This window comes from Gobio gobio, assembly GCF_949357685.1.
Source record: "Gobio gobio genome assembly, chromosome: 15".
NCBI lineage: Eukaryota > Metazoa > Chordata > Actinopteri > Cypriniformes > Gobionidae > Gobio > Gobio gobio.
In genome coordinates, this window is record NC_137108.1 from 25,443,877 (window position 1) to 25,459,509 (window position 15,633).

At 36.7% G+C, this 15,633-nt stretch overlaps 1 protein-coding gene across 1 annotated transcript in view; it reads right to left on the reverse strand.

Moving 5' to 3' along the window:
- Positions 1-2,517: 2,517 nt before the first annotated feature.
- Positions 2,518-15,633, reverse strand: part of LOC307138431 (uncharacterized protein) — a 33,425-nt gene continuing 20,309 nt past the window's right edge. Inside the window, exons 4-8 of the mRNA XM_079836729.1 lie at positions 6,571-6,663; positions 4,136-4,234; positions 3,780-3,808; positions 3,468-3,530; positions 2,518-3,271 (exon numbers count right to left, since the gene is read on the reverse strand). Coding sequence (XP_079692855.1) covers positions 3,161-3,271; positions 3,468-3,530; positions 3,780-3,808; positions 4,136-4,234; positions 6,571-6,663 — 395 coding nt within the window. The 3' untranslated portion in view covers positions 2,518-3,160. The remainder of the gene's footprint in view (positions 3,272-3,467; positions 3,531-3,779; positions 3,809-4,135; positions 4,235-6,570; positions 6,664-15,633) is intronic.

Below are 15,633 nucleotides of genomic sequence, written 5' to 3' on the forward strand. Positions count from 1 at the left end.
CTGTCAGTCTTTCTTTTCGTTATTCAGTTTCAGTTCTTTCTTTAAACATCATCAGCCCCTCCTGTAGTTGTTAACTTCCTCTGATCTGATCAACTGAATGTTTAGAGCTGACACTATGATTTCACACTATACTGTGATATAGCTGTGACTATACTGTGATACGGCTGCATTTCACTGACACTATATTCATGACGGACAAAATGTAAATATGCTCTTATGGAATTATTGTTAAGTCAAAAATGTGCTATTCAAAGATGCCCTGTCCATTATGGCAATAGATATCAAGTTGTCATTGTAAAATAATCTTTGTAATTTAGACTCTGATTGGAGCCTTTAAGTGTAAAAGTTTGTTTGCAAATAATGCAGAGTCAAGAATATCTTACGATACTCATTATAATCATATTACAACACACACAGAGACTCTCCTCCATAAACCAATGTAATCTAATTTTCTGGTTTGAGTTCTAATGTTTTCTGAGCTGTCAGTTCTTTGTTTGCTGAGGCTGAAACATGTTAGAACGGAATGTGAGAACTCAAGTTAGTTTGACCACTGGTTTAACACAAATAGAGCAGCCTGATCATCTCTGAACCCACTTTAGACAGATGGCTGTGAATTCTCACACATTCAGTTGGCAGTTCCTCTTTTTTAAGTGGGTTTCCTTTCATATACATTTTTTGCTATAGTTGCTGCAAACCACTTACAAATTGTTAGTGGTGCAGTGTATAATTGCTTAGTTCCAAAATGTGCTCCAACACAGCTGGCTGTAATTTACAAGTAAAAATAAATAAATAAATAAATTGATTTAGGTGTGTTTAATTATAGAACTAAACTCTGCAGTATAAATTGGTTTTCCAGGACCATAAGGATTAACCAGATAAAGTGTGGATCTATTCACATACATTTTTGCACACTTGCATGGACAAGTGGTTCCCAAACCTGTTCCTGTTTTCCCAAAACTTCACAATCTGAATCTCTCCTTTTGCCTGCACATCCATTTTAGCTCTTGGAGTCTCGATTAAGGGGCTGATGACTTGAATCACATGTGTTTGATTATAGGGAGACATACAATGTGCACTGAGAAACAAGTTTGGGAACCACAACATTTCAATGACATTGGAACGTAAAATATCTTATTGACAACATTCAAACTGTACAACATTTATATATGGAAAGTTGTGTATAAATAATTATGAATCCTCTGAGGTTCATAGAATATTGAAATTACGAAATTATGGAATGGTTCATTTTTCCATTGATGCGGGCTGAGCACTACTAATACCCTGGCTGTATCCAAAACCATCCCCTATCATTCACTATTCCCTATACATCAAATCAAATCAAATCAAATCAAATCACTTTATTTGTCACTCTACATATGCACAAGTGCAACAGTAGGTGAAATTCTTAGGTGCAGTTCCGAGCAACATGGTAGTCATGACATGACATGTACAACATTTAAAGCAGCATCAGATTACACTGATGCGCCCACAATTACTCACAGCACAGTAAACTCTACAATAAACAATAAATAATTTACACAATGTGAGTGTAGTTCTCACAGCTTTAAACAATATACACATACTTACAATATACATATACTTTAAACAATATACACTAAACATACACTAAACAATATACATTACGCTATAATAGTAATAATAATATACAATGTACAGTATAAAATATTATTCACAGATTGAAAAATTGAAATCCAAAGTGCAATAGATGCTGTATGATAAATAAATGTGTATATAATGTGTGTTTATCTACAGTGGGTTGTGCTGAGTGATATTCTGTCCAGTGTGTGTTATGATCCTGATGGGTCAAGAGTTAAGGAGTCTGATTGTTTGTGGGAAGAAGCTGTTCTGGAGTCGGCTGGTGCGTCTGGTGTACATTAAAAGTCCACTTGAAGGAAGAATGAATAAAAAAACAGAGTGAATTTGTGCACCGAGTTGCCGGAAGGGCTGCTGCTTTTGCGTAGTTTGTGCTTGCCTTTTAATAATCATTTGATATTTAGCTAACTGGCAGCTCCAGTAGTAATGCAATTATTTAAACATCCATCATGGAAACCATGGCCCTCACAGCGCATTGAGGATATTCTCTATAGTCTATAACAGTTGATTTTACAGTTGAACACTCGTTATTGCGGTGCATTATGGGATTGAATGAGTGTGCTTTATAAAGTCCACTATGATTTCAGACACAACAACAAATGGCTGTCCCTTCTAATAGTGCACTACATAGGGGGCGATTTCGGCCACAGTCTCTCTCTGACAGAGTTTCCTGCATATGCACTCTTCAGCAGCAACAACACAACATCACTAGCACAGCATGAAACAAATAATTTGACCAGTTGGCTCTTTTTAGCCAATCAAAAACATATCATTATAGTCTTATTTAACAAATGACTCTAATGAGCAGGTTAGTTTTACTTGGTCAAACACAGGCAGCCTATTAATTGTGAGTCATAAATAAATGTGGTTGTATTTATGTTCCATATAAAAAGACTGTGAAAAGTAATTTAAAACCTTTAATTATTCAAACATAAATTTTATTTATTACAAAAATCGTACATATTGTGGCTTTAAATAAAGCATTTCTGAGCATCTCTGCATCAGTCACTAATGAGAGGAAGTTAACAGTGTCGCTTGGGTCTTAAAACAGTTATGGTGCAACATCATATTTACAATGAAAAAACAATTCTGACCTCAGCGCTACACACCAACAGAAAAAGATTTGAACAAACTCAAAATCCATTGCATCTGTATCCCAAAGGCTTAAACCCATACAATAAGAGGTTCAGGAGAACTACAAGATAATATCTATAATTGCAGACAATACATAACACTGTAAATATACATGTTTGACAGGCTACTTCATGTCATACATTTATTATTGACAAATACAATCTAATATTACAAGCATTTCTGGAAGTTGCTCAAACTATTTTAATTCCTATCATATTGTAGATGAGTACATAATCATGTGCTTTTTCATAAATACAACAAACTAACAATGAATAGCCTGCAGTAATCAATCAACTAAATTTATGATTTAATGAGAATGATCTAAGAAAAAAAAAAACTGTCAAGATTAAACTTCTAATTCCTCTAATTCCTCTATATCACAAGGCCTTTGTATAATTAATGCCTGTTTTACTCATTTGTGACTGTTCTTGTTAACAGAGGCATAAAGTTGACTGCAGTCGTCCTGAGGTCCAGCTGTTGCTCCTCTGATGGAAGCGTAAGTCACTTTATCATCACCATTAACCTGAATGAACATCACAGATATTGTCACACAAGATGCAAGTTTCAACCCACAGATATTACAGCCTCTTGTTAGATTTTAGCTTTAATTTGCATTTCAGAATAAAACTGATTTAGGTATAGCCTGCGAACTATTATGTTGAGAGAAGATGGATGGCATTAGTGGACACTGATGGAACAACAAGGAAGTGTTTACTCACCTTGTTCTCTTTGTCTTTTCTGTACGTGACAACCTCAGTATAAGTCACATCATCTTTCTGCTCCTAAACAATGAAGACATGGTGAACCAAGTTATTATTAAATACCTGAAATGTTGCATCAATGGTTCCAATTTATTTATTCTTATCTGTGACATTTAGACAAGAAACAGTACAAAACACTAACGCATTTAGCTGATGCTTTTACAGACTAAAAACTACATATTTCACAGGGACAGTTCACACTGGAGCAGTGATTATGGACACAATACAATCCCAGCTCATGGATCAACTTCACATGTCTATGGCACTTACCACAGAATCATCAGTCCCGCTTCTGTTATCTGAAAAATAATGGTGCCTCATGTAATAGGAATACTTTTGATAAAGACAGAAAAACAAAACACAGAATGTCTACAGTGCAAGAGTTAAAAGTGTCTAAAAAAACATTATTTTGTCTTTCTAATTGATTCCGTTTCACTTATTACAGGAATTATGTTAAAATTACATAATTTTGAAATCAGTAAAATCTTACAAACCATAGTTCAAACAAAACACTTCAACATCTTTATCATCATACATTTCCAAATTTCTATGATAATACTGAAACTGACGCCAGATTTCTTGGACTTTTTGTCTGTTGTAACAAAATAAGAGGAACTCAAACTCACCAGCTTTTTTTCTTTTACGAATCAACCATAGAATAACAGCAGGAAGAAGAACAGCCAATGCAGCAACAACACCAACAATCCCAAACACTGAGGAAGAGACTATAGAGGGACACATTCAGATCTCGATATCTACTGTATATTACAGTCAATTACAGTACGATATAAAAACCTCAACTACTGACAGACACATACAATGGTTAATTAGACATTTAATACCATACTTATTTATGATTATAATAAAGAAAATTAATATTTGTGAATGATGAGTAAAGTTAACAAAAAAATGTTCTTGCTTAGTTTACAGCTGGGAGGATCTGCAATCATTTGAGCTACTGTAGCCACTTTATCCGAGCTGTTTTTAGTCATGCGGTTTAGCGGTTACCAATAGGACGTCGCCATCAGGCGTTCCAACACCATTACAAATAGTCTATACAATGTAAAAAATAATCAGCCAGCAACATGATGAACACTGCCGCAATATTACATTAATATTCACTATAATCGATAACGCACGATGGTCCCAGTTGTGTTTGAATGAAACAAAAGAGCAAGAACAGTTATTTTGACGTGTTGAAAGTCATCTGCACACTACACTTTATCTCATATGTTTATTTAGGACGTCCATGACACAGGTATTTACGACTGTTTGGATGAGACTGATGTCTCATTGATCTGATTCTTAAACTTTTCACATAACAGTATTAGTTTTCATGTTGATGGATTGTTGGTGATGTGTGCAAAAGACTTAACTATCAGCTGCTCAAAAATCTACAAAGGAATTATTCACACAACTTGAGAATCACTCACATGACTGTCTCTGTAGTTGATGATAGAGGATGGATTTCAGTTCAGATGTGCCATTTATGTACAATCAAAAATACTAATTGACTGCACACAAATATGAAGTTAAAAGCATTCCTTTTACAAACATATTTAAAAGATTTAATAAAATATTTATTTTAACTGCTGTTGTCACAAGGTTTGTGAAAAGCTGTACTTTCTCAACATAGGAATAGATACAGTTCTACTGTAACTGACAGTGTAAAGCACTGTAAAGGGTAAGACCAACATAAATGGCTTGCTGTGTTTCAATGGCATGTCTGTAAGTCATGATCAGAGTTTGAGATAATGGTCTGAATAATATATATATATATATATATATATATATATATATATATATATATATATATATATATATATATATATATATATATATATATATATTTTTTTTTAGTACTTTTGTACTAAACAAGCTTGTAGATAAAATCATTTAATATATATTAGATTAGCATTGCTAATTTCAAACCATTACGCTAATATGGCTTGCTAAACACTGACTGACAGGGTTGTTACAACCATCCCCTTATGCAACTAAGTATAATTTTTAATAATTTTACAGAATGTTTTGGATTGTTCTTCTGTGTACGCACTAACTGCTGTGAGTGAAGTAATGAATAAGTAAACAAAAATGATTTAAAACTCTGTTTCCCCATTTAAAACACATTAATATTACATATGTCACTCTTATTAAATTATTTATGAATATAAATATGGATATTTGTTGTGGATGCGCTGCTTTTTAACACTTAACATTGCTGTGGAAAGCCTTGTTTTAATGCAAGATAATTGCTTAGCACATGATAATTCTGCTTTAATTTGTATTCTAAATAGCAGGACAGAAAATATTTTCACAGTGATACACACTTGACTCTGACTAAGATGGCTTAGTTAGCAACATAGGTGGTGTAATGACAGACACTCAAAGACTCTTTAAGCGGTCAAACTGTCCATAGGTCCGATGACACATTATAGCCTATACTGTGCAACAGCTGCTGCACTGCGAACTCTGTGCTGTTTCCTGCGCAGACAGACAGTCTTCCACAGTCTTCCAATCATTTTTGATGAAATGTTTTTTAAATGATATGTAAGACATTGATGTTAGAAAACTGTTACACTGCAAAATAAGTATCTGTTCAGTTTCCACCAAAAACATCTAAACATTCTAAAATTGATGTTTATTTTATAGGCAAAACTGCATTAAAAAAATGAACTATTTTTTGCCAATAGGAACAGGGTTAAGTAAGAACAATTATTTTCTGAAACATTCCTCTGAAAAGTGTTTTATACCCTACCTACAATTTTGGCAAATGTATTTTAATTTACGGATATTTGAATATTTTAATAAGACATGGATACTGAAGGAGCAATGTGATGGCATAAACAGCATTTACAGTCCGCCTATCTCATATTGTCCTATTGTCTTGTACCTTTAAACATGTTAGTAGGATATTATGGAAATCTTCATATGGAAATAATAAGCAGGTGAGAATATGCATACTAACATCATATATGGTTATTTTGGGGAGGATATGGGGTTGGGATGCATGCACTCCACTGATTATTATTAGGATTTTTAAATGTGACTGATCCTGTACCTTGTGGTGTCGGAGCTTCTGCTGTAGTTTGGCTTGATTTCTTCTCAGAGTTTGAGCTGCTGACGGGAATCAGTGTTGATGAATCGACTGGAGCTGCAGTAGATCAATGTTCAAATGCAGGACATTAACATCATATTTTCATACTCAATCATTACATCACATGACATGCAGTTTGTTTAATAGTATTTACATTGCAGTTGTTGAGAGGAGAGGTGTTACTAGAACCAAATGAAGCAATTTGTGCCTCATTTAAATGAGAGTGAAACACAGTGAGCTGCAGCCCATAAACCTTCAATTTGTCCTGAATGAATGACATCAATCATCATGTCATATGTCTCTGTAACAGAAAGTCTTCTTAAACCGATTCATTTTTTCTTTTACCTGAATCCTTGACAGTAAATGAGGCTGAGGTCTTCAGTTGATTTCTCTGAGTAACCTGACATCTCCACTCTCTGTTGTGATCTTCATTCAGGAGTGTTGTAGTCAGAGTGCTGGTACAGTGTGTTGAGGAGAATGATATCAGATATCTGGAGTCTGTCATCACACTAACACCAGCCTGATTCACCCAGATCAGCTGAAGATCCTCAGAACGGACCAAAGTATCACAAGAGTCTCCATTTGAATGCAACTGACAGGAGAGAGTCACAGATCTGCCTGATCTGATCTCAGTCTGTGAAGATAATGAAGAGACTGAAACTGAAAATAAAGCAGAAATCACTTGTCAGATTCAGGCTTTTCAGTAAAGAATTCAAAGAGAGGTTTTCTTTTGAAATTGAACATCATATAATTAATTTATAATGAACATGAATTAATTAAATCAGTAATCAACTAATTTACAGAAACACTGACCATGAAGAACATGCAGATGAACACGTGCATCAGTTCCTTGTTGTACTCCAATTCCATTCACATATTGTCGACAGATGTAAAGCCCATAATCTTCTTGTGTGACTTTCTTGATGTTCAGAGAGCAGTCAGACCCCACACTCAGTCTCTCACGTCTCTCTGTGTCATTCTTCGTTTTCCCTCCAGCAATCAGTTCAACTGTCGTCTGTGAATCTCTGTTATAAATCCATGTAGTTGATGTGCAGTCAGAAAGAGCATTATTACAGGGCAGACTGACATTTTCACCAGAAGTGCTGAACACATGAGTTATGTTTGCTCCACTGGAACCTACATATTAATATAAAACAGTAAATTAATATGGTTAACTATTTAACTTTTAATGACATACAAGCAAATATTTTCTTGATTATGAAAAAACTCAAGTATAGCCAACGCGACACAAACTTTCTCAAAAACTCTTAGCCATTTTCTATACCAATGTAATTCAATTATTTTTGTACAGATGATTGTTCACATTATACAGATCTTGCATAATATCTTATAGACCATATATAAATATTTCTTTACCTGTGAGAAGTGGACAGAGAATGATCAGTCGCAGCAGACACACATGACACTGATCAGCCATTTTCTGTTTCTGTCAGTCTTTCTTTTCGTTATTCAGTTACAGTTCTTTCTTTAAACTTCATCAGCCCCTCCTGTAGTTGTTAACTTCCTCTGATCTGATCAACTGAATGTTTAGAGCTGACACTATTTCACACTATACTGACACTATAATGCAGGATAAAGAAGCCTCTATAAATATATGTGGTTTAGAGCTGTTTGGTTTGTTCTTGAGGGGCCACTGAAACTCATGACTGCAATTTTCAAAAGTGCACCTTTGAATATAATTGAAAGTTATTATTAGTGGTGCTTGCCTGTAAAGAAACCTATTACTATTCTGTGGGCTTAATATTATATATTATTCTTCCGTAGAAATTACAGACCCATGAATGAGGTGTCAAATCGACCGGCTTATTCGGGAATGGTGTGCTATGACTTTTATAAGGGATCGGGAGTACGATGTTCGCCTCAGGGGCGAAAAAGTAGCCGAAAAAATCCCATGCGCTTTGCATTGGGACGAAATTTGACCCCTCGTAGCTCCGAGCGAGGATTTCGTAGACACTCGCGTGTCACCACATTTGAAGAGACTGACAGGCCCTGTAAGATGACACATCGCAATGGGGTATAAGTTGTACCCCTGGGGCGCTAGAGCTCCCCAAAATTCCTCAAATTTTCCCATTGACTTATAATGGGGAGGACGTCCCATAAAACTCATGTGTTTCTCTTACTATGGGAAATTGCATAGGGATTTTGTATTGACCACAGCTCTGGCTCACAGTGTCTCAGAGACAAGGGGGTGGGCTCAATTTACTCAGCCAACCAATCACTATGTCAGGATCACTGTAAACCCATCAAGCCACGCCCTAGCAACCACTTAGAGCTCCCTAGCAACTGATCCCATAGACTTCCATTGAAAAACATCAAAGGGATATCTTTTGATAGAAGTGTCATAGAAACACGAGGGTGGGTTTGTTTGACTCGGGACATCAACAGCCAATCACAAATCGCCTTCAACACTTCCTAGCCACGCCCTAGCAACCATTATCAAGCACCCTAGCAACCCAAATCTACAGAGGGATATCTTCACATCTGAATGTCACAGAGGCACGGGGGTTGGTTTATATTATTGATACTGACAAGCAGCCTACGGAGTATAATCATTGGCAGCTGCTAAGCCACTCCATAGCAACCAAATAGAATACCCTAGCAACCGTTTACCAAGACCTATATATCTGCATCAGAACATCATACAGACATGGGGGTTGGTTTATGTCATTCATACTGACAAGCAGTATCATCATTGGATGCTGCCAAGCCACTCCATAGCAACCAAACAGAGTACCCTAGCAACCGTTTACCAAGACCTATATCTCTGCATCAGAACATCATAGAGACATGGGGGTTGGTTTATATCATTCATACTGACAAGCAGTATCATCATTGGATGCTGCCAAGCCACTCCATAGCAACCAAACAGAGTTCCCTAGCAACCGTTTACCAAGACCTATATCTCTGCATCAGAACATCATAGAGACATGGGGGTTGGTTTATATCATTCATACTGACAAGCAGTATTATCATTGGATGCTGCCAAGCCACTCCATAGCAACCAAACAGATTACCCTAGCAACCGTTTACCAAGACATATATCTCTGCATCAGAACATCATAGAGACATGGTGGTTGGTTTATATCATTCATACTGACAAGCAGTATCATCATTGGATGCTGCCAAGCCACTCCATAGCAACCAAACAGATTACCCTAGCAACCGTTTACCAAGACATATATCTCTGCATCAGAACATCATAGAGACATGGGGGTTGGTTTATATCATTCATACTGACAAGCAGTATCATCATTGGATGCTGCCAAGCCACTCCATAGCAACCAAATAGATTACCCTAGCAACCGTTTACCAAGACCTATATCTCTGCATCTGAACATCATAGAGACATGGGGGTTGGTTTATATCCTTCATACTGACAAGCAGTATCATCATTGGATGCTGCCAAGCCACTCCATAGCAACCAAACAGTTCCCTAGCAACCGTTTACCAATACCTATATCTCTGCATCAGAACATCATAGAGACATGGGGGTTGGTTTATATCATTCATACTGACAAGCAGTATCATCATTGGATGCTGCCAAGCCACTCCATAGCAACCAAACAGATTACCCTAGCAACCGTTTACCAAGACCTATATCTCTGCATCAGAACATCATAGAGACATGGGGGTTGGTTTATATAATTCATACTGACAAGCAGTATCATCATTGGATGCTGCCAAGCCACTCCATAGCAACCAAACAGATTACCCTAGCAACCATTTACCAAGACCTATATCTCTGCCTCAGAGCATCATAGAGACATGGGGGTTGGCTTTTTAGCATCCCAGTAGCACCCAGGTGCCGAGTTTTGCCACGGCAAGCACCACTCACATTTTCTTCAGGAAACGTACATTCTAGTTATTTTATGGTATCACCATGCTTTTTTATCACCATTTTTGTACTGCTCGTTTTCTAGGAGGTACTTCACACCCAACTGAAAATTCAGAAAATATCATGCTGTCACATCACAAACACTCATCAGAACAACAATTACTTTCACATTTAAAAATGTTAAAATCAGCAATATATTTATGGGTATTATAATGAGCTACAAGCATTGCCTGTTAATTGTGTATTAACTAAAGTAAGTTGTGCTCATATTTTGTTCTTTTTTTTCTCAGTCCTAATGGTCGTCTACTCTTTATGTTATGGTGTGCTAGTTATAGTATTTTCAGAGGTGTGAGCACAATGTTGAGGTTTAGAAACATGTTAATGTAGAGTGTGAGAACTCACACTGCATGGTTCATCCTACAGCATGACTTATCAACTCTGAACCCACTTTAGACTGATGGCTGTGAACTCTCACACATTCTGACAGCAGTTCCTCTTCTTTCTTTAAGTGGGCTGCTGCATGGCTTTAAACTCTGTATCTTTTCAGTTTGTGACAGCATATTTTTTTTACCTTTGTTTAATAAACAGAAGTTAAACACAATTTTAATTTATTATCCAAACAATTTTCTAATACTCAAATTAATTTGGAACCATTCTGTTCCACAGTAGGTGATATCAAGGTCAGATTTATCTAACCCTATAAGCATCATGTTAAAAGTGTCTGAGTGGGTGTTGCTGGTTCTCTGCCAGAATCACGTGTCCATCAGACTTTAGTGTCAAAGTAAAGAGGTTAGAAAAAGAAGTAGCATCCAAAATCAAAAATGTTTCCCTTGGGTGATGAAGTGGCACACATCCTGGTTCAGGCCCTAATATGCTCTCACTGTCATTACTGCATCTCTCGCTTGGCTGCCTAAAGGTCAGAACAGCAGAATCAAGTCCTTCAGCATAAACAATAATATAAATAATCCGAGTCACATTTATTTATAAAGCATTTTTTTAAACAACAGCTGTTGGCCAAAGTGCTAGGTTTAAAAGACAACACTGAGGGTAAAAAAATAAATAAAACACAATCACAAACAATTTTCAATAAAAGTAACACCACTATACTTGCTTAGTTTTAAGAAGCATTTTAAAACCATAATACGTGGGAACAGACTCAAGGCCGTAACCATGTCAATGTCACGTCATTAGGGAGGGAGGGGGGGGGTGTGATGAAGGGTGGGGGTTGGGGGTGTATTGGTCTTATTAATAAAGGATTAAAAGGGATTTAAGGAAATAAAGAATATTTTTCTGATATTGAGGTGGGATATGGGTGAGGTTATGGACAGGTGTGGTTGCATGGGTAAGTTTTAGGTGTAAGGGAAGTGTCAACAGTGTACTTATAAATGTAACTACAGAAATTAACTACAGATGTAATTACATGCTGGTAAAAACAATGTAAAAACATACACAATAAGTGCATTGTATCAAATTATTAATTTAAATGTTAGTACATAGTAGTTAAGGCCACCTAATAAAAAGCGGGTCCCTTGCAAATAATATATATATATATTTTTAAATATGCACACATTGTAAAAATGTAAAACGTTTCTTGTCACGTCACATTCGGTTTTGATTTACATAATGTCATATTTTCAATACAAAAAATTGTGAAATTTCATTTTTTTTAAAAGTCAAGTAGTTTGCATCACTTGATATTACTGTTGGTCGCTGAACATTTTTATTGTAAACCGTTGTCAAATATGAAATGGTTAGCTACTTACATCTTACGACTCTTTCACTGCTAAAACTAAAGTGTCGTGTTGGAATTCACACTAACAGTAAGCCCTGCTTCTTTGATTTGATTGGCAATCTCACTCATTCTGACAGTGACGAGCGCTCTTAGACCGCTGAGGCAGACCAATCCAAAAATGCAATGTAACATTTTACTTTTTTCATCCTAGCAACAAACATAATAAAGCTCCTGGTTCAGGCCCTAATGTGCTCTCACTGTCATTACTGCATCTCTGTGTACTGGAGTACAGCTGAGCAGCATCAAAGAATGTCAAATATTAGGGGGGACAATTTGGCCATTTCTAATTATTCAGGGACTTGTCCCCCTCATTGTCTATGCTGGTTACGGCCCTGGGCAGACTTAATACAGCAGGAAATTATTCCAGAGCTGTGGAGCAACTACTGAAAAAGCTTGACCAACTTTCAAGTTGAGGCGTCACTGGGAACAGTCAACTGTAACTGTAACTTTTTGGATGATCAGAAGAGTGTATATATGATAGGAGAAAAGAGATATATTGAGCAGTAAAGCCATATAGGCCCTTGTAAACAAACTAATATTTTGAACTGAATATGCAGTTGGACTTGCTGGGGCTCACAGTTTAACCCCATAAAAAGAGACTAATATGTTCTCCACACTTGTAAAAATGAGTAAGAGGATCCAGCCTCGAACTAACTAAGGTGAAGTTTACACTACACCATTTTCATCTAAAAACGTTTTATGTTTCAGCTGTTCATTTACACGGGTTCCAAAGCGTTATTGGCTCTGTGTAAACTAAAAAAAAAAAAACGCTGATGTCATGTGCATGTGTATTATGTGCTCAATCTAGGCATGTGGTGTTTCTTTACAAAGTGACATCGCCAACTTCTAGCCTGGCAGCAGAATACAGCATGTCGTTTTCGTGGATCCTTGTGAACGGGGATCATTTTGACAATGTTGTCGTCTAGGAGAAACTTTTCTGTTTTTAGTACATTGTCATCATGTAAACGTATTAGAACACCAAAGAAAAAAAACAATACTCATAGACATATAAAGTTCTCCATTTTTAGTTGAAAACGGTGATATTTAGTTAATAATATGACCAGTTTACTGTTTATTTCAGTGTTTAGCCTAATATGATAATAATATAATGCATTTCCTTGGTATTCAGAGAGATCCTTATTTTCAGTACATGATTAGAGATCAACATTGTGATTATAAGATAGGGCTATTAAAGACTTTGGGGGTCTAGTTTTTTGTAATGTTTAGATCCCACTGGAGGCAAGTTGCAGAAAAGAGCAGTTTAATTATAAATATGAACATATACAAAACAAGGTGATATAAACAGAATCCAACGATGACTTTACTTGAACTATGAACAGACTTGACTTGAACTATATGAACAGACTTGACTTGAACTATATGAACAGACTTGATTTGAACTATATGAACAGACTTGACTTGAACTATGAACAGACTTGACTTGAACTATATGAACAGACTTGACTTGAACTATATGAACAGACTTGATTTGAACTATATGAACAGACTTGACTTGAACTATATGAACAGACTTGACTTGAACTATATGAACAGACTTGACTTGAACTATATGAACAGACTTGACAGACTTGACTTGAACTATATGAACAGACTTGACTTGAACTATATGCACTAGTGATGTTACGTATGACACTGAAGTTTCGATGCGTGTATCGCGCATGCGAGACAATATGTGTGTTTGACATCGGCTGCGGCTGGATGCAACCGATCGGCGAAAGTAGCCGCATGCAGGCGGGGAGGAGCTGCAAACGGAGACATGAAGTCGGACCCTTTCTGCTTTCCGCAGTGACGCTTGCGCTGTGTTTGCATGCTTTATCACAGCTTAAGTGAATTAAATGCAATATTTGTCAAATACATAGACTTTCAGAGACAGTTTCATTAAATGCTGCATGCCATGCTTAATACAGCGTGTGTTTGAGAATAAAGAATAAAGAATAAAGTTCAACATATCAGTCTATATCAATGAAGTGGGGTCTACGTTTTTTATCAGTTTTATTTTGATAAACATGACATAACAAAACACACGTGATCGCTCTCATGCGGTGAATCTGGCCAATCGTGGAACAGCTGTGTCGTCATCAGAGTCCCTGCAGTCTGGTGCAGCCGCTCAAGAGAAACTGCACCTGTGTCATGAAAAATCATGTCCTCCTGTGAAATAGTGTCCGCTTAGAACCCCAGATCGATTCTATTGGCTGAAAGAACATCTGTTCAGAGCCTGATTACAAGTCTTTTAAAATGTTTAAATTATGTTAAAATAGTCTTTAACGTCTTGCAAATCATATATTTCATAACCGAAGCTATAAGTTGTGAAATCAATCATATCTCGTTCTTAAAGGGGTGATGAACTGAGAAATCAACTTTCCCTTGAGCGTTTGATATATAAAAGGTCATGGTAATATAAGAATAGTTTCAGAGCTGAAAACTTCCTTGTTAGTCAAAGAAAAGCTTTTATTGACGCCAGGCCCAGAAAACGAGAGATCTCAGAATATGCGGACCTCTTACGTAACAGGACCTAGACGCCGCCTCTACAGATAAATAGGCTTCTGTAGCCCCGCCCACCAATTCGTGAGCTAAGGATCGCGCTACCAAGCTATAAACATGGCGTTGCAGTCCCTGCATAAGCTTCCTTCGGAACACACACTTATGTGAGTAGGCTAAAACATGTTTTTTTACGTGTTAGTTTTGCATAACATTACAGATCGTTTGAAATCTAGCATGCTGTCACAGGATGGAGGTGGTGTTATTGAATTAGTTCACTCGTGATCGGACTTGTAAAGTTATGGGCCAGGCGCAAGTGTGTGTGTCTTTTAAAAACATTTTAAATGTTTTTTATTCTTTATTATTTACATTATACACTCTAAAAAAAAAAAAATGGTTCTTGGCTCGTAATCATAGGGGAACCTTTTTTAGTGCTATATAGCACCAATTTTGGTGCTTCAGTGGTTCTTCGACTAAGGTGCTATATAGCACCTCTGAAGAACCGCTGAAGAACCACTGAAGCACCAAAATTGGTGCTATATAGCACTAAAAAAGGTTCCCCTATGATTACGAGCCTTTTTTTTTAGAGTGTAGGTACATACTATGTTATGATTTTGTATTGGTATTATTACTTAGTTTATCAATTGAAATAATTTACAATATAATAGGCATGTTATTGCTCCTATTTTGATCAGGCATTACCACGTTGGGTCCTAAGCGGACACTATTTCACAGGAGGACACGATTTCTCATGACACCGGCTGTATTAGCCGACTGCTCTCGAATCGCTCTCACGGTACTTTGATGCCATACGTCACTGTCACGTGGCGTCAGCGCTGTCTCAAGTCTGACAAAATTTCTAACCGGTTTCAAGTCAGCC